At 59.1% G+C, this 18,347-nt stretch overlaps 1 protein-coding gene across 1 annotated transcript in view; it reads right to left on the reverse strand.

Moving 5' to 3' along the window:
* GSE1 (Gse1 coiled-coil protein) overlaps positions 1-17,118 on the reverse strand; it is a 312,635-nt gene extending 295,517 nt beyond the window's left edge. Inside the window, exon 1 of the mRNA XM_011928051.1 lies at positions 16,691-17,118. Within this exon, the coding sequence (XP_011783441.1) occupies positions 16,691-16,805 (115 nt within the window). The 5' untranslated portion in view covers positions 16,806-17,118. The remainder of the gene's footprint in view (positions 1-16,690) is intronic.
* Positions 17,119-18,347: the final 1,229 nt, after the last annotated feature.

The raw sequence follows: 18,347 nt of genomic DNA on the forward strand, positions 1-18,347 counted from the left end.
CACCCATTCAGTCACCAATTCATCCATCCATCCACCCATCCGTTCACTCACCAATCCATCCATCCACCCACCCACCTATCCACTCACGCAACTACCCACCCATCCATCCGTCCATCCATCCATCCACCCACCACCCACTCATCCACCCACCCATCCAGTCACCCATCTACCCACCCTTCCATCCCTTTATCCATCCCTTATCCATCCATCCATCCATCCATCCACTCGCCCACCTATCCACTCATCAATCCATCCATCCATCCACCCACCCATCCATCCAACCATCCAATCATCCATCCATGCAAATATCCACGCATCCATTTTCATTCACCCATTTGTCTAACCAGTAAGTACTTACTGATCACCTACTTTGTACCAAAGCACTATCATTAATGTGTTCTGGTGACACATAGTGAACTACACAGATGAATGAGCTCTCACAAAGCTTATGTTCTCACCAAGGGAGAGAGATTTTTAAAAGAAGAAAATCAATGAACAAGACAGTTTTGGAGAGTTGGTGATAAGCAAGAGGAAGAAAGCAGCCCAAGGTAACACGAGAGCAGGTGATGTCCTGGAGGAGAGGGGCCACCAGGTCAGGTGATCCTGGAGGGCCTCACCAATTAGGTTATCTTTGAGCTGAGGCCTGAAGGTTGGGAAGAAGTCAGTCCTGCAAAGTTCTGTGGAAAGAGCATCGCCGGCTGCAGGGACAGCAGATGCAAAGGCCCTGGGGCAGGACCAAAGAGCAGGGGCCACAAGGGCTTCAGCATGCATCGGGGGGCTAACCGAGGGAGCTGGAGGGAGGCTGGGGCCAGACCTTGCAGCATTCCCAGTGCTCCACAGGCCGCAGCAAATGGCATGGCGCCGGGGAAATGGGGGGTTCTGGTGAGTCACTGGGTGTGAGACTCAGGAGGGGCCTGGGGCTGGACCATGGGTGCAGGGGGCTCCCACCCTCCTTAGGCCCGGTGTCTGTTGTGCACAGCGCCCTGTGTGGGACTCCGGTACCTGTGGCATCCGGGCTGGAAGGGCCATCCAGAAACCACGGGGGTTGGGCAGTGGCAGGGGAACCCCACTATCACTCCTTTCTGTCCTTCAAGTGGTTCCTGAGAACCTCACATACAAATTGTCAAGAACTCAGGGACTTGGTGCTAGAAGACCCTGGGTGATGCTGCGTGGCCCCAGGGAGCCCCAGAACCTTCAGTGGGAGCTGTACAGTTGTCCCTTCCAAAGTCCACCCAGCCAAAGCCAGCAGCCAGGGCTGCCCCAAGAGGCACCCCAGGAATGGCACCCTGGCCCCTTCCCTCTCCTCCAGCACCCATAGGGTAAAATCTGGTAACAAGATCTCCAGGAGAAGCCTCTGGAAGGAGTGTCCCAGGAGGACAGCATGAGTGGGGGAGCTGTTTCCAGCACCCACTAAGTGGGGTCATCTTTCCTGACTACTGACTCAGGCCAGCCTCCTTCCAAGGCGTTTCACACACAAGCGTGCTCAACACTCAGGTCACAAAACCGAGGGAGGCCCAGAGAGGGTTGAGCGCCTCCTGAAGGTCACAGAGCCGACACAGCTGGGACCAGATGCCATGCTCTGAGCCACCACTATGACAATGATGATGAGAAGGATGACAATAGCCACAGATACCGCTTCTGTGGCACTAGGTGCCCAAGCTGCCAGACACAGCCTGTCATGGTGACAGCTCACCCTATCATCTCAAACCCCCGTGCGTTTGCTCATATTGTTATTATTATTATCTCATTTTGCCTATGGGGTAAACTGAGGTAACACAGGGCAAGAGACTTACTCATTTGCACAGTGAGATGGCGTGGCCGGGTTTGACCCAGGCAGCATCCAGCCCCCCACCTAGAGTCGGCTGTCCATCCTGGTGTCAGACACACAGGCAGGACACGTCGGGCCAGGCACCTGCCACAGTGTCAGGGCCTTGTTCAGCTCTGCTGGCCGCACTGCTGAGCCCGAATGGGGGAAAGGGCGTGGGAGGGTCCCACCTGAACCACCATGTTTAAACAGGGTGGGAGGGAGTGGTAGTCTCTGAGCCAGTGTCCCCTCAACCCTGAGCGCTCACAGAGGCCTTGACCAGAAGGGCCGCTGTCCCACGGCCACAGGAGGCCCAGAGAGCCCCGCAGAGTGACACCCACCCTGGGCGTATCCTCGGGGAATGGGGGTTCGCCCCCTGCCCACCTCTCTCCAACAGGGCTTGAGCCAGCCCTGAAAACAACCCATGCCCCTATCTAGCCCACCCCCAGGTTCAGGGCTGTGCAGGCCCCGTCTGGAGCTGGAACTGGAGCTGTCCTGGCCTGGGGTCACCCGTGGTCATCCTTAATGGCTCCCCTCCCCTGTCCAGCTCTGTCTCCACCAGGGAGTGATCTATGACCCCATGACTGCCGAGGCCTCGGAAGGGCTCCAGGATGGATGGCCGGCTGCCTCTCGAGAGCGGGGAGGCGAAAACACGTGCAGGTGAAAAATGAACTTCATCAGACTCCCCGGGTCTCATTACCATCTGTCAGCAGCCAGGCGCCGGCCCTGGGGGCCGTGGAACCTGCTGGGTGCGGAGGCGGCGGACACCCCTCCCCACCAGGGGTCCACCTCAGCCACAGCCTCCGCTTGGCCTCCTGCCCTGCTCCCCAGGGACCCCGAGGAGGAGCTGTCTGCCATGGGCAGTGGTGGGAGGCAAGCATTTCCCACACAGCCCAGACTCTGTGTGGCTGTGAGTCTCTGTCCAGGCGTCTGTCTCCCCCTCTGCATGGTGACTCCAATAGTGGGGCCATACCATGCTCTTCTGGGAGCCCTGGCCTCACACACAGATGGCGTCAGGGGCAAGGGGCAATTGAGAGAAGCCCTGCCCTCACCTGGGCCAGAGACGCACAGCTGACGTCACTCCCCGTCTCCTCCCAGCCTCCTGCCCTGGACAAGCAGCCACAGGCTGGAGGCTCCCCCCCCAAAACACCTGCTGAGGGTGCCCTGCCCCAGGCACCCATCCCAAGCCCCATGTGGCTGGGCCCAGAGTGGCACAAAGGGCTTCCTTGGCGAGAACAGACTTGTCTCCCGACTGGCAGAGCAACAGGGCCCGGGGCAGGTGACGGAGCCAGTGAGACTTTTATGATGGGAAGCGTTTCTGAAAGCATCTGGCCCAGCCGAGCCGAGGCCAGGGCAGGCGGGGCAGGGGTGCCCAGCATGCTAACCTGCTGGGTCTGCGGCAGGCCGGATGGAAGGCCGGATCTCCTACTCGCCTGGCTGCTTGCCTGAGGGCCCCCAGGACGTGCCTGCTCCGTGAGTGGCCCCTCCTGGATCCTGGCACTGGAGGAACTGTTTCCAGCCCTCCACGCCTCCATCAATGCCTTGTCCCCTCAGGAGAGCCTGGACTTCATTAGCTGGAGCTCATCAAGGTCTCTGACGAGTAGGGCTAGGAGGCATCCAGAACAATCCACCCACACGCCTGGCCGTGAGTTCCCAGCTTGCAGGAGAAGGGAAAGTGAGGCCCGGGGCAAGGAGACCTCCCTCACCACGACAGTCGGCACCACGTGTACAGTCCTGGTGCTGCACACACCACAGGACCCTCTGACACATTTGGTGAGCTCTGGGATTGGCGCTGTCCTCGGTCCCATGTATAGATGAGGAAATGAAAGCTCAGAGAGGTTGAGAGAATGGTCTGAGGTCACACAGCCAGTAAACAGCAGAGGTGGAAGGAAGCCGGAGCCCTTGTCCCGTCTGCCATGCTACGGGCAAGGGGGAGGTTCTCCAGCCCTCCCAGGACGGGCCGCTCGCCACCCGGCCACATCCACAGAGAGCAAGGCACGTGTCTGTTTCTCACTCCTCTCGGAGAGGGCCTCTGGGGCCCCCATCAGGAAGCCTGGGCTAGGCAGTCCCTGCCCGTGTTCACAACAGCACCTCCTTCTCCTCCTCTGAGTCTGTGCCCCGCTGTGAGGGGAGTGCCATTGACTGTACATAGCAAGGCCCGAGGGTGGAGGGAGAGGTGCTCTGTGGAGCAGCCTGGAGAAAGGAAGCTCTGCCCATGTGGATGTGATCATTGGCCTGAACTGGATTCTGGAGGGAAAGCCCAAGAGGACCTGAAGCAGTCAGGGGTGGCGGCCAAGCCCTGTGAGGACGGCCCAGGATTCAGGACAGCAGCTTCTGGGCCAAGGACACGATCCTGGGGACCCCATGCCACTGGCCCAGAGACCAGTGGTCCACTCTGACCCCAAGCTCTACAGGGTAGAGGTCTGTGTGGTCCTCCCACCCTCGGCCGGATGACTTCCTGCCTTCATGGGGCCCCTTTAATGGTAGACCCCTCTTACCCCTGCCAGGGTCAGCCACCCTCACGAGCCAGCCACTCTCTCCTCCTGGCCTCTGCTCCCCTCCCCAAGCGGACAGACACCCATGAGGCAATTAGAGGGAGGCAGGAAGAGTCCATGTGGTTGGCTTCTGAGGAAACTCACGGTCACTCAGGCTGGCCTGGAGGAGGAGGAGTATGAGTGTCAGAGAGAGACAGAGAGAGATGCAGGTGTGTGTGTGTGTGCCGGGAGCTCTGTGTGTATGTTCAAATGTGTGACAGACTGTGTGTACATGCGAATGTGTATGTATCTATGTACAGAGGCTGTGTATGCGTGTCTGCATGTGTGTGAGCATATGTGTGCTGTGTGTATGCAGCTGTCTACTGCGTGTAAGTGTGTATTACAGTGTGTGTGTGCTAAGGACTGTGTTCACGTTTGCACATGCATGTGTGCTGGGAGCTGTGTGTATGCTCAAGTGTGTGACAGGCTGCGTGTGCATGTGAATGTGTGTGTTTATGTACAGAGGGCTGTGTGTGGATGTGTGTGTGCAAATGTGCACTGTGTGTGCAGGGTCTACTGTATATATGTGTGTGTTATGGTGTTTGTGTCAAGAGCTGTGTGTGGGTGCATAGGCATGTCTGTGCATTAAGACTGTGAGTACACACGTGTGTGAGTGTGCACGTGTGTGCACGTGTGTGTGCAACCGTGTGTGCACAGGTTGCACGTGTGTGTGTGCATGTGTGAGCGCATGTGTTGTGTGTGCATGTGTGTGTGTGCATGTGTGAGCGCATGTGTTGTGTGTGCATGTGTGTGCATGCATGAGTGTGCGTGTGTGCATGGTGTGTGTGCATGTGTGTTGTGCGTGCACGTGTGCGTGTGTGTGAAAGAGTGTGTGTGCATGTGTTGTGTGTGCATGCATGGGTGTGTGTGCATGTGTGTGCACGTGCTTGAGTGTGCACCTGGCTGTGTGTGTGTGCCTGTGTGAGGTGCCATGCTCCCGATGGCCTGGGGCTTCTGCTGTTATCTGGCAATGCTTTGACTCGGAATCTGCTTCCCTGCTCCCCATTCTGTCCCTCCCATCTCACCTAGCATCCCTGGGCGTGGGCTTCCAGCCTGGGCACAGGCGGGTACCCCCCGCTTTCAAGGGCTCTGCTGTCGCATCGGGAAAGTGAGGGGCAGGCCACGTCCATCTTCCCGGGGCCCCTCCCAGCTGTGTGACTGGGAGTGATTTTACCCAGTTCTGCACATTTCAGGGGCAGCGGGTCACCGTGTGGTCTCTGAAACAGAGGAGCCGTCGTCCAGGGCCTGTGGACCTGATTAGCCTCGTGTGGGAAGCCAGTCCCGTCCCAGAGGGTCTGGTGATGACAAGGGGGCCGTCCCTGCCCTCACCACAGTCAGAGTTTGCAAGTAAAGGAAGGGCCCAGACACAGAGATAAGGGTGGGCTGGAGAATGACCAGGGCAGGAGATCAGGCAGGGGAGACGAGCCATCGAGGGCCGCCTGTGCGAGCCCCGGGCCCCAGCAGCGATGTGTGGCCGGGAGATAACCACATTGTGTGGGGGTGGCTGCCCGGCCAGCCCAGGGCCGCATGATTGATCACAGCGGGGGAGCCAAGAGACCACAGGAGATCAGATCAGCAGAAAGCTGGGGCTCTGTGGAGCTCCAGGAGACCTGAGAGCCAGCTTGGCTGACAGCCTGCATGCCTGTTATTTACTCCTGGGCCTGGGACCAGACTTCCTCAGGCACTCCGTGAGCAGGCCTGGGAGCCTGGCCCCAGCCCAGTGAGATGCCCCCAGGCGGGTGTCAGGCAGTGGACCCTGACAGGGAGAGGCTCCCCCTCCAGCTTGCTTTGCAGTGACATTTCTCTGTGAACAGATGCACCGGCCTCAGGGTCACCCAACAGCCTCTTGAGGGATGGTTTGCACAAAGGAGGCCTCCCAGGCTCTGTAACCCTGAGAAGTGGTTCCCAAGGGTCACTCAGAGCTGGTGGTCTTGATGCCAAATTACTACACTGACTAGTGAAAGCCAGCAGCGTCTGGCTGCCTGGTTCAAATCCTGCCTGTCAAACCCAAATAGCCTCAGTTTGCTCATCTGTAAAATGGAGATAACAGTACCTTCCTCTTAGTGATGTATGAATATTAAATTGGCACCCAGCAAGAGCTACATATGTGTTTGTTAAACAAAATGAAAAGAATACTGTGGCCTTTCAGATCCCCTCCGTGGGGGTCTATACCCAGAGGAACGGAAAACAGGTGTTCAAGGACCCATTTGCACCTCATGTTCCCAGTAGCATTCTTCACCATAGCCGAAACTGGGGACAGCCCAAGTGTCACCAACAGAAGGACGAATACATAACATGGGATCTATCCACACAGTGAAATATTATTCGGCCATAAAAAGGGATGAAGCTTTGATTCAGGCTGCAACGTGGATGAACCTGGAAGACACCACACTGAGTGAAAGGAGCGAGACACAAAAGGCTACAAATGGTACGATTCCATTTCTCTGAACTGTCCAGAGTAGGCAGATGTATAAAAACAGAAAGTAGATCGATGGTTGCCAGGGGCTGGAAAGGAAGGTGGGGGAGTGAGGAATGGCAGAGCTAATGCGTCTGGGATTTCCTTTCGGGGTGAGGAAATGTTTTTGCACTGGACGGAGGTGGTGTTGGCGCAGCATTGTGAAGGTACTAAATGCCACTGAATTGTTTGCTTCCAGTTAGTTTTGAGTTACGTGAACTTTACCTCAACTTTAAAAAATTAAAGTAACATGCATTGCAAAGACTTTACCAGAGCTCACCAGGTTCCCACGCCCACTGGAAATCCACAGGTCCCCAAATAAAATGCGAAGACCAGGGAGAAGGACGGTCTCCTAACTTGGCAGGGCGACACTCCCTTCAGCTGCAGGAGCAGCGGAGGGCTGTTTGCGAGGCTGGATGATGGATCGGGGCTTGACGCAGGACCCCCAGTGAGTATTAATTAGATCTAATTAGGTCCGGGGCCACGCCAAATGGAGCCAATTTGTTAACCTTGTTTACGTCAAGATTTCAAACAGCTATCGTCTAATGCAGAGCACAGATCAAATCTCTGAGACACCACACTAAACCTGAACCATGAGAGATGGGAGGCCTCCCACAGAGGGCAGTGTCGGGGGCTGGGAGCACCAGGGTGGCAGCGGGGAGGGTGTTCTCCCACCTCGCCTCACCCCTGCTCCCATCCTGATTGACCAAATGGTTCCCTACGCTCCAGATTCATCACCTGCAGAACGGCAGGGTTGGCCAGGGGCTCAGGGAGGATTTAGAGGTGGTTTCAGCACGGCCACAGTTTAGATGAGGCCCTCGAGTGCCACCTCCTCCCCTCTTGGACTTGTCTCCCTCTGTCTCCAAGAAGACCCCAACCACTCTCCTTTGCATCTTGGAATCCTTCAAGTTACAGCCTCCACCTCTCCTCCTCTAGGGAGCCCTCCCAGACTGCCTCGGCCACGTGCCCTAATCCTTGGGGTATAAGAGCCCTGCCTGCCCAGCTGGACTTGATGATCCCTGAGTACAAAGGATCACAGCTGTTCACAGCTATGGTGAATGTCCAGGTTCAAATTAGTGAGTTATGGCCCTTATAACCCATCAGAATGTTCTAGAAATGGCAACGCTTGGGCTTCCTAAGGCCAAACACCTGCTGTCCTGTCCTTGGATTTGGAAATTAAAGCCCCTTTGGCCACCATGCTTGGCAGGGCAGGGTTGGGGTCTTGGTAGATGTCTGGGGATCTGCCTGGGGCAGCCTGGCATGGACAGGTGGGCCAAGGGGCCGGCTAATGGCTACATCTTAGAACCAGCAAAGGTCTTCTCTTTGGTGATCTTGGACCAGGGAGCAGGAGCTGGGGGAGGAGCACAGCCATCTGCTTCCCTCGACCCCTAGGCCATGGCCGCTGGGCTCTGGCAGGGCCCGGGATCCGGTAGCAAAGGAAGTACACATTCAGGGCTGAGGGGACTCCGGGACTCCTGGCGTCCGTGCAGTGGCCTGGCAGGGAGCAGGGTCCAGGCCCAGCCATCTGACTTGCAATGGAGGCAAATGTCCCCCAGGAGCTGGGTTGCTGCTTCTAAGTAAGACCTCAGATGGTCCATGAGAACCCAGAGGTCCCAGGAGACCTGAGCCATGCTCACCATGGGGCGAGGAAGGAACCAATACGTGGAAGCACCTACTATGTTCCAGGGAGACCTCGAATCTTCTCAGGAGCAGGGAGGGGTCTGCGGGAGAAGAGGTGGGGAAGACCACTCCGTGTTCTCCCTCCTACATGTGACAAGGCTTTCCCGAGGGCCGCTGCACGGGGCCAGGCACCATTCTAGGCACTGGGGGAATGGAGAGGAGCAAAATGGATGGAAACTCTGGCTTTCTGGAAGCTGCTCAGCTAGTGTGGACACCAGACCAGGAGTGGAGTTGATTGGTGCAACACACTCCCTCTACCAGACGGCACTGTGTGCTGAGGAGGCCCAGGGAGGAGGGTGCTGAGGCCCGGGGAGGGGCGGCCATCACGGAAGACGTGGGCCGGACCGGGAAGCCCAGGGAGATAGTGGCTCTCTGGGGAGAGTCCAGGGAGATAGCAGCTCTCTGAGGAGGGTCCAGGGAGATGGCAGCTCTCTGCAGAGAGTCACAGCGGCTCTCTGGGGAGAGTCACAGCGGCTCGCTGGGGAGAGTCACAGCGGCTCTCTGGGGAGAGGTGCATGGCTCTGTGCATGGTGCAGGTGGTAGATGGCTTTGCCCAAGGCTGTCCGGCCAGTGAGAGCCAGAGCCGGGATCTGAACATGAACCTGGACACTTTAATGCTCAAGTCCTCTGGTGTTTGCAAGAGTTGAGGAGCATCCAGTTTGGCCACTCTCAGTACTGGTTCAGGGAAGTTCTCAAGTGGAGGAGAGGGAGCAACGGCAGAGCCGGGAAGAGACCGCAGACCGGCACGGGGGTAGCCAGACAGCCGGCGACGAAGCGGGGAAGGGGACTGGCAGCCACTTTCCATCCCCAAGTTGCCTGTCTGGCATTGCCCAGAGACTCGGGGCAGGCACAGGGCTGCAGGGGACAAAGGTTCGCCTGGGCCTCGGTCTCCTGGTCTCTAAGATGGGTCAGCAACTGTGCCTGCCTCATGAGAGCCGTGGGAGGATTCAAAAAATGAATCAGTGCAAAGTGCGCCAAGCAGGGCCGCCCTGTCTGGTGAGCACCGCACGTGGGCGCTGTCGTGGTGCTGATTATAAAGAGGGAGAGCCCGGGATCTCTTTGGCCCTGGGGGGAGTCAGGGAGGCTGAGCAGACTTCCCATGGTTCTCAGCTCCTAAGTGAAAGGCTTCCCGCCTCCACCCTCCCGCACACGCCCACACTGCCAGGGGCAGGCTGGGACCCCTGACTGCCTCCTGGCACACAGAAGGGACTCTGCCCACAGGAGGCTGCCCCAAGCCGCCCGGCCTGGAATGGATGGGCAGGCAGCCACATGGAGGCCACCGTCCCAGCTGAGGGAGGGGCTGGCGGGACCTGAACATCATGGAATCCCAGAGGGGAGTCTAGAAGCTTGGCCTTTCCCAACCCACCCAGAGCCTGCCACGGAGGAGGGAGCCCTGTCCCGAACCCTGGCACCGGGTAGTGGTGGGGGCTGGGGGTGGGGTCTGTCTCCAGCAGACACGGCTGCCATTCCCAGGGAAATCCACTTGACCACGTGTTCCCAAGCCCAGGGTGCAGATGACGGAGCCGATAGAGCCCTTCCTGGAGACAGGGCTGTCTGCAGAAGGCCAAGATAAGGCTGAGCGGCTGCCCAAGGAGCGGCTGGGGGACAGACGGGCCCTGTGGTTTCCCCTGTACCAGGAGGTGAAGGCTGGTGCGGACGAGGGTTGGGGGCCCATGCCCTCCCCCCAGCTCCTGTATGTGTGGACGCCAGGCCATCTGGAAGGCCGCCCCCAGGGAGCCTCCTGTTGCAACCCTGCCCATGTTTACAAAACCAGGGCTCATCCTGGGCTAGGCCTGGTGCCGGCCAACGCCGGGGACAACAGAGGGCAGCCCCGGCCCCCTGCCTGCAGGACCTCCAGGTGTCACAGGAAAGCGGAAGCAGTGGCTTCTGCCCAGGGCACATGGGGTAAGAACCGCTGCTCACGCTTGCTTACTGTTCCTTCTCACAGTGCTCCCATCATCATCTCATTTAACTGCCTCCAGCTCTACCACATATTCTATCAGTCCCTCCTTCGTTCAGATAGACAGCTAAGGCACAGAGAGGGTAGGTAACCTGCCCAAGGTCACATAGTTAGGAGAGGTTTCCATTGACATCTCTTTCCCCAAGGATCTGAGGGAACCAGCAGCCCAAACCGGAGTCCTTGAGTTAAAAATTTCATTTCTTGGCAAGGAGGGCCAGGAGCCAAGAGGGAGAACAGGCCAGATCCGAACCACTGGGGGCTGTGCAGCATGGCACCCTGCAATTCACACGCTGCACAGATGCCTGTGGACAGTGGGATGCGTGAGACACCCAGGGAGACGTACAGAGAGATGTCCTGTCCCCTGAGGACAGAAACGGCTTCCTGCAGCCCCCAAATCCTCACACCACGTGCGGCCTACCAGGGGTACCCCGTCATCCACAACCGTGCACACACGTCAATCCTGTCAACATTCCAGACTTGCAATTAAAAAAAAGGTGATCAGAATCCAGAACCAAAAATCAACACGTGGTCGGTGAAGGTGGGAGGCAGGGCTGGGTCACTCACACTGGGCAACTCCAGCCACACGGCCGCCCGCGACTGCGCAGTGTGCAACCTGCACAACAGGAGGAGCGTGGGGTAACGCGGGGCCATCTGTGCGGTGTGGGGAGGGGTGTGCAGAGAGGCCTGTGGCACCATGGACACAGTCTCTTTTCCCAGCAATCCTTGCTGTCCTGTCCTCCCCTTCACAGCCCCCACCTCCATCTACCAGCCCCAGCCCCCTGCTCTCTGCCCAGCGGAGCCCTCTCGCCCTCTGTGTAGCAGAGGCACCTGTGGCTTGGCAGGGCCTGTGCTGAAGGCTGAGGGCACAGACATGGCGTCCTCTCTCCCTCTGGGCTCGCCTCCAGCTCCCAGCCGCTGCGGTGACAGCCTGCCTCCCACGACTTCAAGAACAGAGCCAGGGCTGTGTTCCTGTGTCCCCAGCCAGGACCACACGCCCAGCAGGCAGGCAGGGAGGGCAGAGCCCTCATCCCACTCTGCCCACACCACCCGGCCACAGGCTCTGTCTGTGCCCAAATCTGCCATCAAGGAGCCAGGAGGCGGCCAGACCGGCCCGCACAGCCACTGAACTCGCCCCAGTCCAGCCCCAAAGGGCCGGGAGCAGAAGGGCAGGGTCCCAACCGCTGCGGTAATCCTAACGGGCAAGGACACCGTGCCAGGAACCCAGGCTCCTCCCCAGGCCTAACCGAGGTCGAGCTCCATCATTCCCGTTTCCCGGAGACGCTCAGATGTGCCTGCGGGGTACGGTTCCTGTGCCTCTCTACAGGCCATCTCACCATGCTCTGCTCGCCAGGGGGTGCGGAGCTTGTTTGGGCTGGGGATGAAAAGAGAGAAGCCTGGAGTTTGCACCTTCTTTGTGGGGGGGGTGGGGACCCTGAGGGTTGGGGGCAGTTGCTCAGGCCCAAGAGAAATCCACATAGCAGGAAGGAGGCCAGCTCGGAGTATGGGGTCTGGTTCCCTGTGGGAATTCCAGCTGCAGAACTGAGGGCTGGAGCCAGGCCCCCGGCACACCTGGGGCAAACCTCACACCTCTCTGGGCCTCTGTTTCTTCACCTATAAAATGGGGCGAATGGTGGAGCTGACATGCTCACGAGAGCTGGCATGCAGTAGGCACTTAATAAATGTTCCCGTGTCCCACTTGGTGAAGGGGAGAGATTGACAGGAGCCAGGGTACTGGAGGTGGGCAGCGCGGCTGCGGAGCTGCCCCCAGGAGGGACGGGCAGGCCTGTGCGGTTCCCTTGCCTGTGCTGGCCTAGCCTGGGCTCGTGGCGCTCTAGCTGCTGCCTGGGAGGTGCCCAGCGAGAGACGACAGAGTCAGAGGTGTCCAAACTCCAGTCTCCACCTCAGCTACCCCTATACCTGGTCGAACACCAGCAAACCCACCAGTTAAGCCCTGCATGGCCCCAGGCAGGCCTGGGGTTCTCAGGGTCCTGGCATCCGGCTGCCCCACACCCCAGCAGTGCTGGCGCCGCTTAGGCTCTTTGTGACACCCGCAGCTTCCTAGATATGGGGGCTGGACTGGGTCCCACCTTAATGGGCGCCCTGGGCCTGGTGAGGGAACCTCCCTCATGGCCGGGGTCCTGCTCACCTGAGACTCCTGCATTGCTCCCCAGCTGGGGGAAGTGGGAGGGCCAAGGCATGGGCTCTGGGTGGCTGGAAAAGGCACCTGGGGCCTGGGAGGTGACACTGGGATCCAGAAGCTCCCAGGCAAGGGGACTAGCAATGACAAGAGTGACAGTGACAGGCAGGGTGCTGGCAGTTCGCACAGCCCGAACTGGGTGTCCTGAGGGCCTCGAACCCCAACTCACTCTATCCCCACAGTCTCAGCCAGTGAGTGGCTACTGACTCCCCTTAATGGCCGGCAGCGGTGCAGAGAGGTTAGGTGGCTCATCCAGGTCACACAGCAGCGAGTGGCGGTACCAGGATCAAAACCCAGAACGCTGGGGCCACAGCCCCGTTTTCCACCATGACACTCGGGGGCAAAGGGGTGCCTGGGACGGCCTCGGCCCCACAGGGAAGGCACAGCGTCACCATCGCCAGGAGAAGTGACGAGAGGACTGTCCTTGTCCCTCATCTGTCTTCACCTCACAGAGGATGAGGGCTGTCTGGCCTCAGTGAGGCAGACGGTGGCCCAAGAGGAGGTTGGCGAGGGTCCTGAAACCGCCTAGGTGCCTCCCCTCCTCCACAGCCCTCGCCAAACCAGAGGCTCAAACGCGTCCACCGGGCCTATCCACCCTCCACTCCCTCCAGGGTCATGGGCCTGGCCGGCTGCCAAAGCTATTGTCTCCACGCTGCTGCCCTCAGCCTGGCCATGGCAGCCACATGCCCTGAGACCTGTACATCACCCCACAGAACACACTGGGAGCTACCTGTGCGTGAGCACGCACACACAAACACACACGCGCACACTGATACATATTACACACTGAGAGCCACACACACCCACACACAGAATCATACACGTGCACACAATAATGCACATGGACGCAGACACCAGACACAGACATGCACACTGACACACTGCACACTGACAGAGGGCCACACACAACCACACACATGCACACTGACACACACTGCATACTGAGGGCCACACACGACCACACACATGCACACTGACACACTGCATACTGAGGGCCACACACAACCACACACATGCACACTGACACACACTGCATACTGAGGGCCACACACGACCACACACATGCACACTGACACACTGCACGCCGAGGGCCACACACGACCACACACATGCACACTGACACACTGCACGCTGAGGGCCACACATGACCACACACATGCACACTGACACACACTGCACGCCGAGGGCCACACGCGACCACACAATGCACACTGACACAGTACACACTGAGGGCAACACGTGCATACCAACACAGCACCACACACACACTGAGAACCACATGTGCACACAGACACACACAGGTACACAGATTCACGTGAACATGACAGCCGTGGACAACCATGCGCATACACACACGCACACACTGTGGGGCGATGGGTGAGGCGCCACTGACTTGACCTGACAGTGCCGGGGGGAGGGGGGAGGGAGGCCAGGACGGTGCCTGGAGCCTGTCACTCATGAAGGAGACACAGAGACTGGCCCTGCCAAGGCAGTGGTAACCATGGGGCACCGTGGGGCAGGAGCACAATCACCCTGCCCTGGGCAGACTCGGAGATCCAGGGTCCCCAGGGCTGCTGGGAGGAGAGGGCGGCCAGCACTCATTCATTCGCACTTTCGTCCCTCCGCCCACACGCCACCCACCTGTTCACTCCAGGACCTCCCTGGAGCACCTGCTCTGAGCGGACTCTACCAAGCTGCAGCCAGCACACCTGTGGCCCTCCCAGACACTCACTCCGGACTAAGAGGACACGCAGTAGCAATGCAGTCACTGAATCCCTGCTATCCACAGTGCCCCAGCCCATCCTCCCAGGCGCCCCGGGAGGCAGCTGCCGCAGCATCCCCACTTCACAAATGGGGAGACAGGCTGAGCTGGAAAGCAGTGGACGGGGAGGGGTTCTCGGCCCCTCCTCTGCTCTTCCCTCCCTTGCTTTCTTTCCATTTTTTGTCTGTTTTGTTTGACAAGAGAAGACACCAGAGACACCCAAACAAACAGCCCATGATAGACATCAGAGAAGGCACCCCAACAGCCTGGCTATTTGAGACAAAGGGGTGGAGGGAGAGCGCACGCGAGTGGAGGATCCCAGCATGGAGTGATCCGTCCCCGGAAGCACCTCGAGGCAGCTGGGACTGCTACCGGGCACCTGGCACCCAGCCTGGTAGACGAGGAGCTGGCCTCCCATGGCCACAGAGGCTGTTGCTGTCATTGACACCTGCCTGTCCCAGCAGAGGACCTGGGCCTAGAAGGCCACAGCCCACTGCCCTCCTAGTCAAAGCCATGCGGGTGATTCTGGAGAACTCGTGCACATCTCACAATTTAGAGAACATTTTCCTAATGGGTGAACTTCCTGTAACTGAGGTCGGGATGAAAGCTCTGTGCCACATGGCCTGGCTTTGCAACCCAGCTCTGTGACTCAGCTGACCGGCGGTCACTTGTCCCCTCCTCCTCAGCCTTCTCATCTGGAACAACGGGGAGGAGCCTGCCCACCTCCCAGGTGAGGCTTTGGTGGACTGGTGCCCACCGAGGGTGGTGAAGAACCTTGGTATACAGCAAGTGCTCACTAAATTCCAGTGGCTAGTGTCCTCATTACAGTACAGATGAGGCACATGGAGGAATTGGGATCTGGAATCTAAGACCCAGAAGGAATATGGTCTCTTCTGACCTCCAAAGACTCCCTGACAGGTTGCACGAATCCTGTTTGAATACAGTCAGGGATGGGGAGCTCACTACCTCGCAGCCAGCCCACGTGCAGAAAGGCATGGGGTGTACATTACTTGCTAATGTGTGCTTGCCACTTTGCCACTTGGTAGTGTGTTCCTTTTTTTTTTTTTTTTTTTTTTTGAGACAGAGTCCAGAGTTTCACTGTCACCCAGGTTGGAGTGCAGTGTGCATGATCTCGGCTCACTGAAGCCTCAACCTCCCAGGCTAAGGTGATCCTCCCACCTCAGCCTCCTGGGTAGCTGGGACCACAGGCATGAGCCACCATACTCTGCTAATGGTTTCTATTTGTCTTTTTTTTTTAGAGATGGGGTTTTGCCATGTTGCCCAGGCTGGTCTGAAACTCCTGAGCTCAAGTGATCTGCCCACCTTGGCCTCACAGGCATGAGCCACCGTGCCTGCCAGGGGTTCCTTCTTAATGAAATCAAATCCATCTTCCACAGCCCAAGCCAGGGAGTGGAGGGTCCGGACCACAGTCCCGCGCTATCTGTGAAACCAGCCATGATGGAAGAAGCGTGGAGCGAAGAGAAGGTGAGAAGCCCCTTGCACCCCACCTGGTAAGGGAACTAGGAGTGCCGGGGCTTTGGTGTCACCTGTGCTACACACACCTGTGCCCTCCTGGAATCTCCGCAGAGGCAGAGCCCCCTCTGCACGCTTCCTCTCCTTCTCTGCCTGTTCCTGCAGCCAGGGCTGCCTGGCTCCTCTCCCAGCCCCTCCTGCCCTTTTCCTCTCACTTCCAGAAGCAGCAGGTAGCTTGGGAGAGGGTCATTCAGGTTCTAAACCTGGCACTGTCTAGGGCTGCTGAGCAGTCTCAGTTTCCCCCTCCACGGGAAAGGAGGGTGGGATTCAGTGACCTCAGAGGGCCACCTAGTACCCAGGGGTCCAGTGCTGGGAGGATGGGAGGCACCCTGAGCTCACCCTCAGGGGTCTGGTGCCAGGCTCTGTGCCAGCCTGTGCCCAGTAAGGGTCTGTGCACAGTACAATGGGGGTACCAGCAGGAGGGCAGCTGGGACGTGCCCAGGGAGTGCCCAAAGGGCTGTCAGCTGTGGCCTCAAGGCCCTGCCACGCCCCCTTAGAATCCTAACACCTGCGCCTGGGCACGGGGGCTCAGACTGGGGCCATTATGCCTGTCCCTGGGGTCACTGTCCCATGGTCCAGCACTCACGCTCCACATCTGCACCCACGCAGCCCCTGCAGCCAGGACGCACACCTTCACCGAGCCACAGCTCGGCCCTCTGTCCCTCCTTCCTATCTCAGTCTTCTGTCCTGGAAGTCTGGGCACTGTTCGAAGACCTGCACCCGGCTCCTCCACGGCGCTGGGTGGGGCCATCCCTGGGGACTCACCCGGAAGGAGCACTTTCCACTTGGGGCTATTCTGGTCCATGAGCACTGCCTGGCCCAGCCCCCGGCCCCCCTGCCCTGGCCGGGCAGCCGGAGGAGCAGCGGTGGCCTCGGTCATCAGTCAGCTCCCCTTGGCCTGGGGAAGGAACGAGGGGGGTGGAGCAGCGAGGCGGGAGGAGAAGAGGACGCCTCTGGCTCCCTCAGGGCCCAGGCCCACAGCTCCGTGTGGGGCGCAAACTCGGGAGAAGAGCGCGAGGGCGCACGCCGCAGCCAGCCGCCACCGGGTGCAGGCCCTCCTCCTGCCCTCCCAGCCTCCGCCCCACCCTGGCAGAGGCCGCTGCAAGCTGTACACAGGAGCCAGGCCAGCTCAGAGGGTAGCGGGAGCTGGGAGCTGCGGCGGCCACTTCCTGGCTTCCCTGTCAACTCTGTGGAAAGCAGAGAAAACCCAGTTCCCAAAGGGAGTCACAAAGAGTGATATCCCACCCAGGTCACACCCATGGGCTCGCAGAGTTCTCCAGCAGCACACCCTGAGTTCCCACTCCAGGCATCCCGCAGTGCCCAGCCCTGGGTGGTGGCCTAGGAACTCACTCCACGCAGAAGCAGCCGTCCCCATGGGAGGGAGGGAGAGAAGGAGGGAGGGAAGAGAAGAGGGAGGGGAAAGGAGGAAGCCTACCATCATTGCTGTATCCACCTTCAGGTGCTTCTCCCCTGGGGGACTTCCTTTGCCCTATTCGGGTCTGGGTGCCCAGTTCAAGCAGTGCTCCCTCCTCCCTGGAGCCCTCTTGGGTTGCCCCGTGCTGTGTTCTCTGCATCTTGTGAGAGCCCGTCTTAGTGTATTTGGGGATAGATGGGTTGAGCAGTGACCAGAAGTGAGCACCATGGCTTAGCTGCTTTAGGGGCAGGCAGGGGCAGAGGGATGCCCAGTACACTGGAAGGTGGGGTCGGTTGGCCATCTCCTGGGGTGCGTTGCTCAGAGGCCAGGGGAGGAGCAGAGCCTGGCTGGGTCTCTAGGGTGAGTGCCCTTCCCAGTGCCCAGGGACAGGGTGGAGGCAGCCCCAGGGTTTGGTTTTGGCCGTGCATCCAGGGTTTCACTGCGCCACCTCCTGGGAAAACGCTAAACTGCACCCAGAACCTCCTGGGTCCGGCCAGGATCCAGCCCCTGCCCTGTGAGGGTGGCACAGGGACTACCTGGAGGGCTGCCCTCCCAGCTTTAAACTCGGGAGTTACTAACTGAGGCCACCCTCTCAAGGGGGCTCCATATCAGCCCCGTGTTGCCGAGGAGGGGACTGACCCGGGATGACGCAGAATGCACCCCTGGGGCTGAACCAGGCCGTGGGGCCCAGTCTGCCCCTGCAGAATGACCGTGGGGCTGAGGGACCAGTCCCAGCAAAGCACCTACAACTGTGCCTGGCACACATTCGGCGCTCAATAAATGACTAATCGTGAGCATGGACACCACGCCCCAAAGGCTCAGCCAGCTCAGCCCAGCCAGGGAGAGTGTGTCAGGTTGCATAACAGCCCCAAAAGACGTCCACATCTAATCCCCGGCGTCTATGAAAATGTCACCTTCAGGCCGGGCGCAGTGGCTCAAGCCTGTAATCCCAGCACTTTGGGAGGCCGAGACGGGTGGATCACGAGGTCAGGAGATCGAGACCATCCT

The sequence above is a fragment of the Colobus angolensis genome, unplaced genomic scaffold, assembly GCF_000951035.1.
Source record: "Colobus angolensis palliatus isolate OR3802 unplaced genomic scaffold, Cang.pa_1.0 Scaffold76, whole genome shotgun sequence".
In the NCBI taxonomy this organism is placed as follows: domain Eukaryota; kingdom Metazoa; phylum Chordata; class Mammalia; order Primates; family Cercopithecidae; genus Colobus; species Colobus angolensis.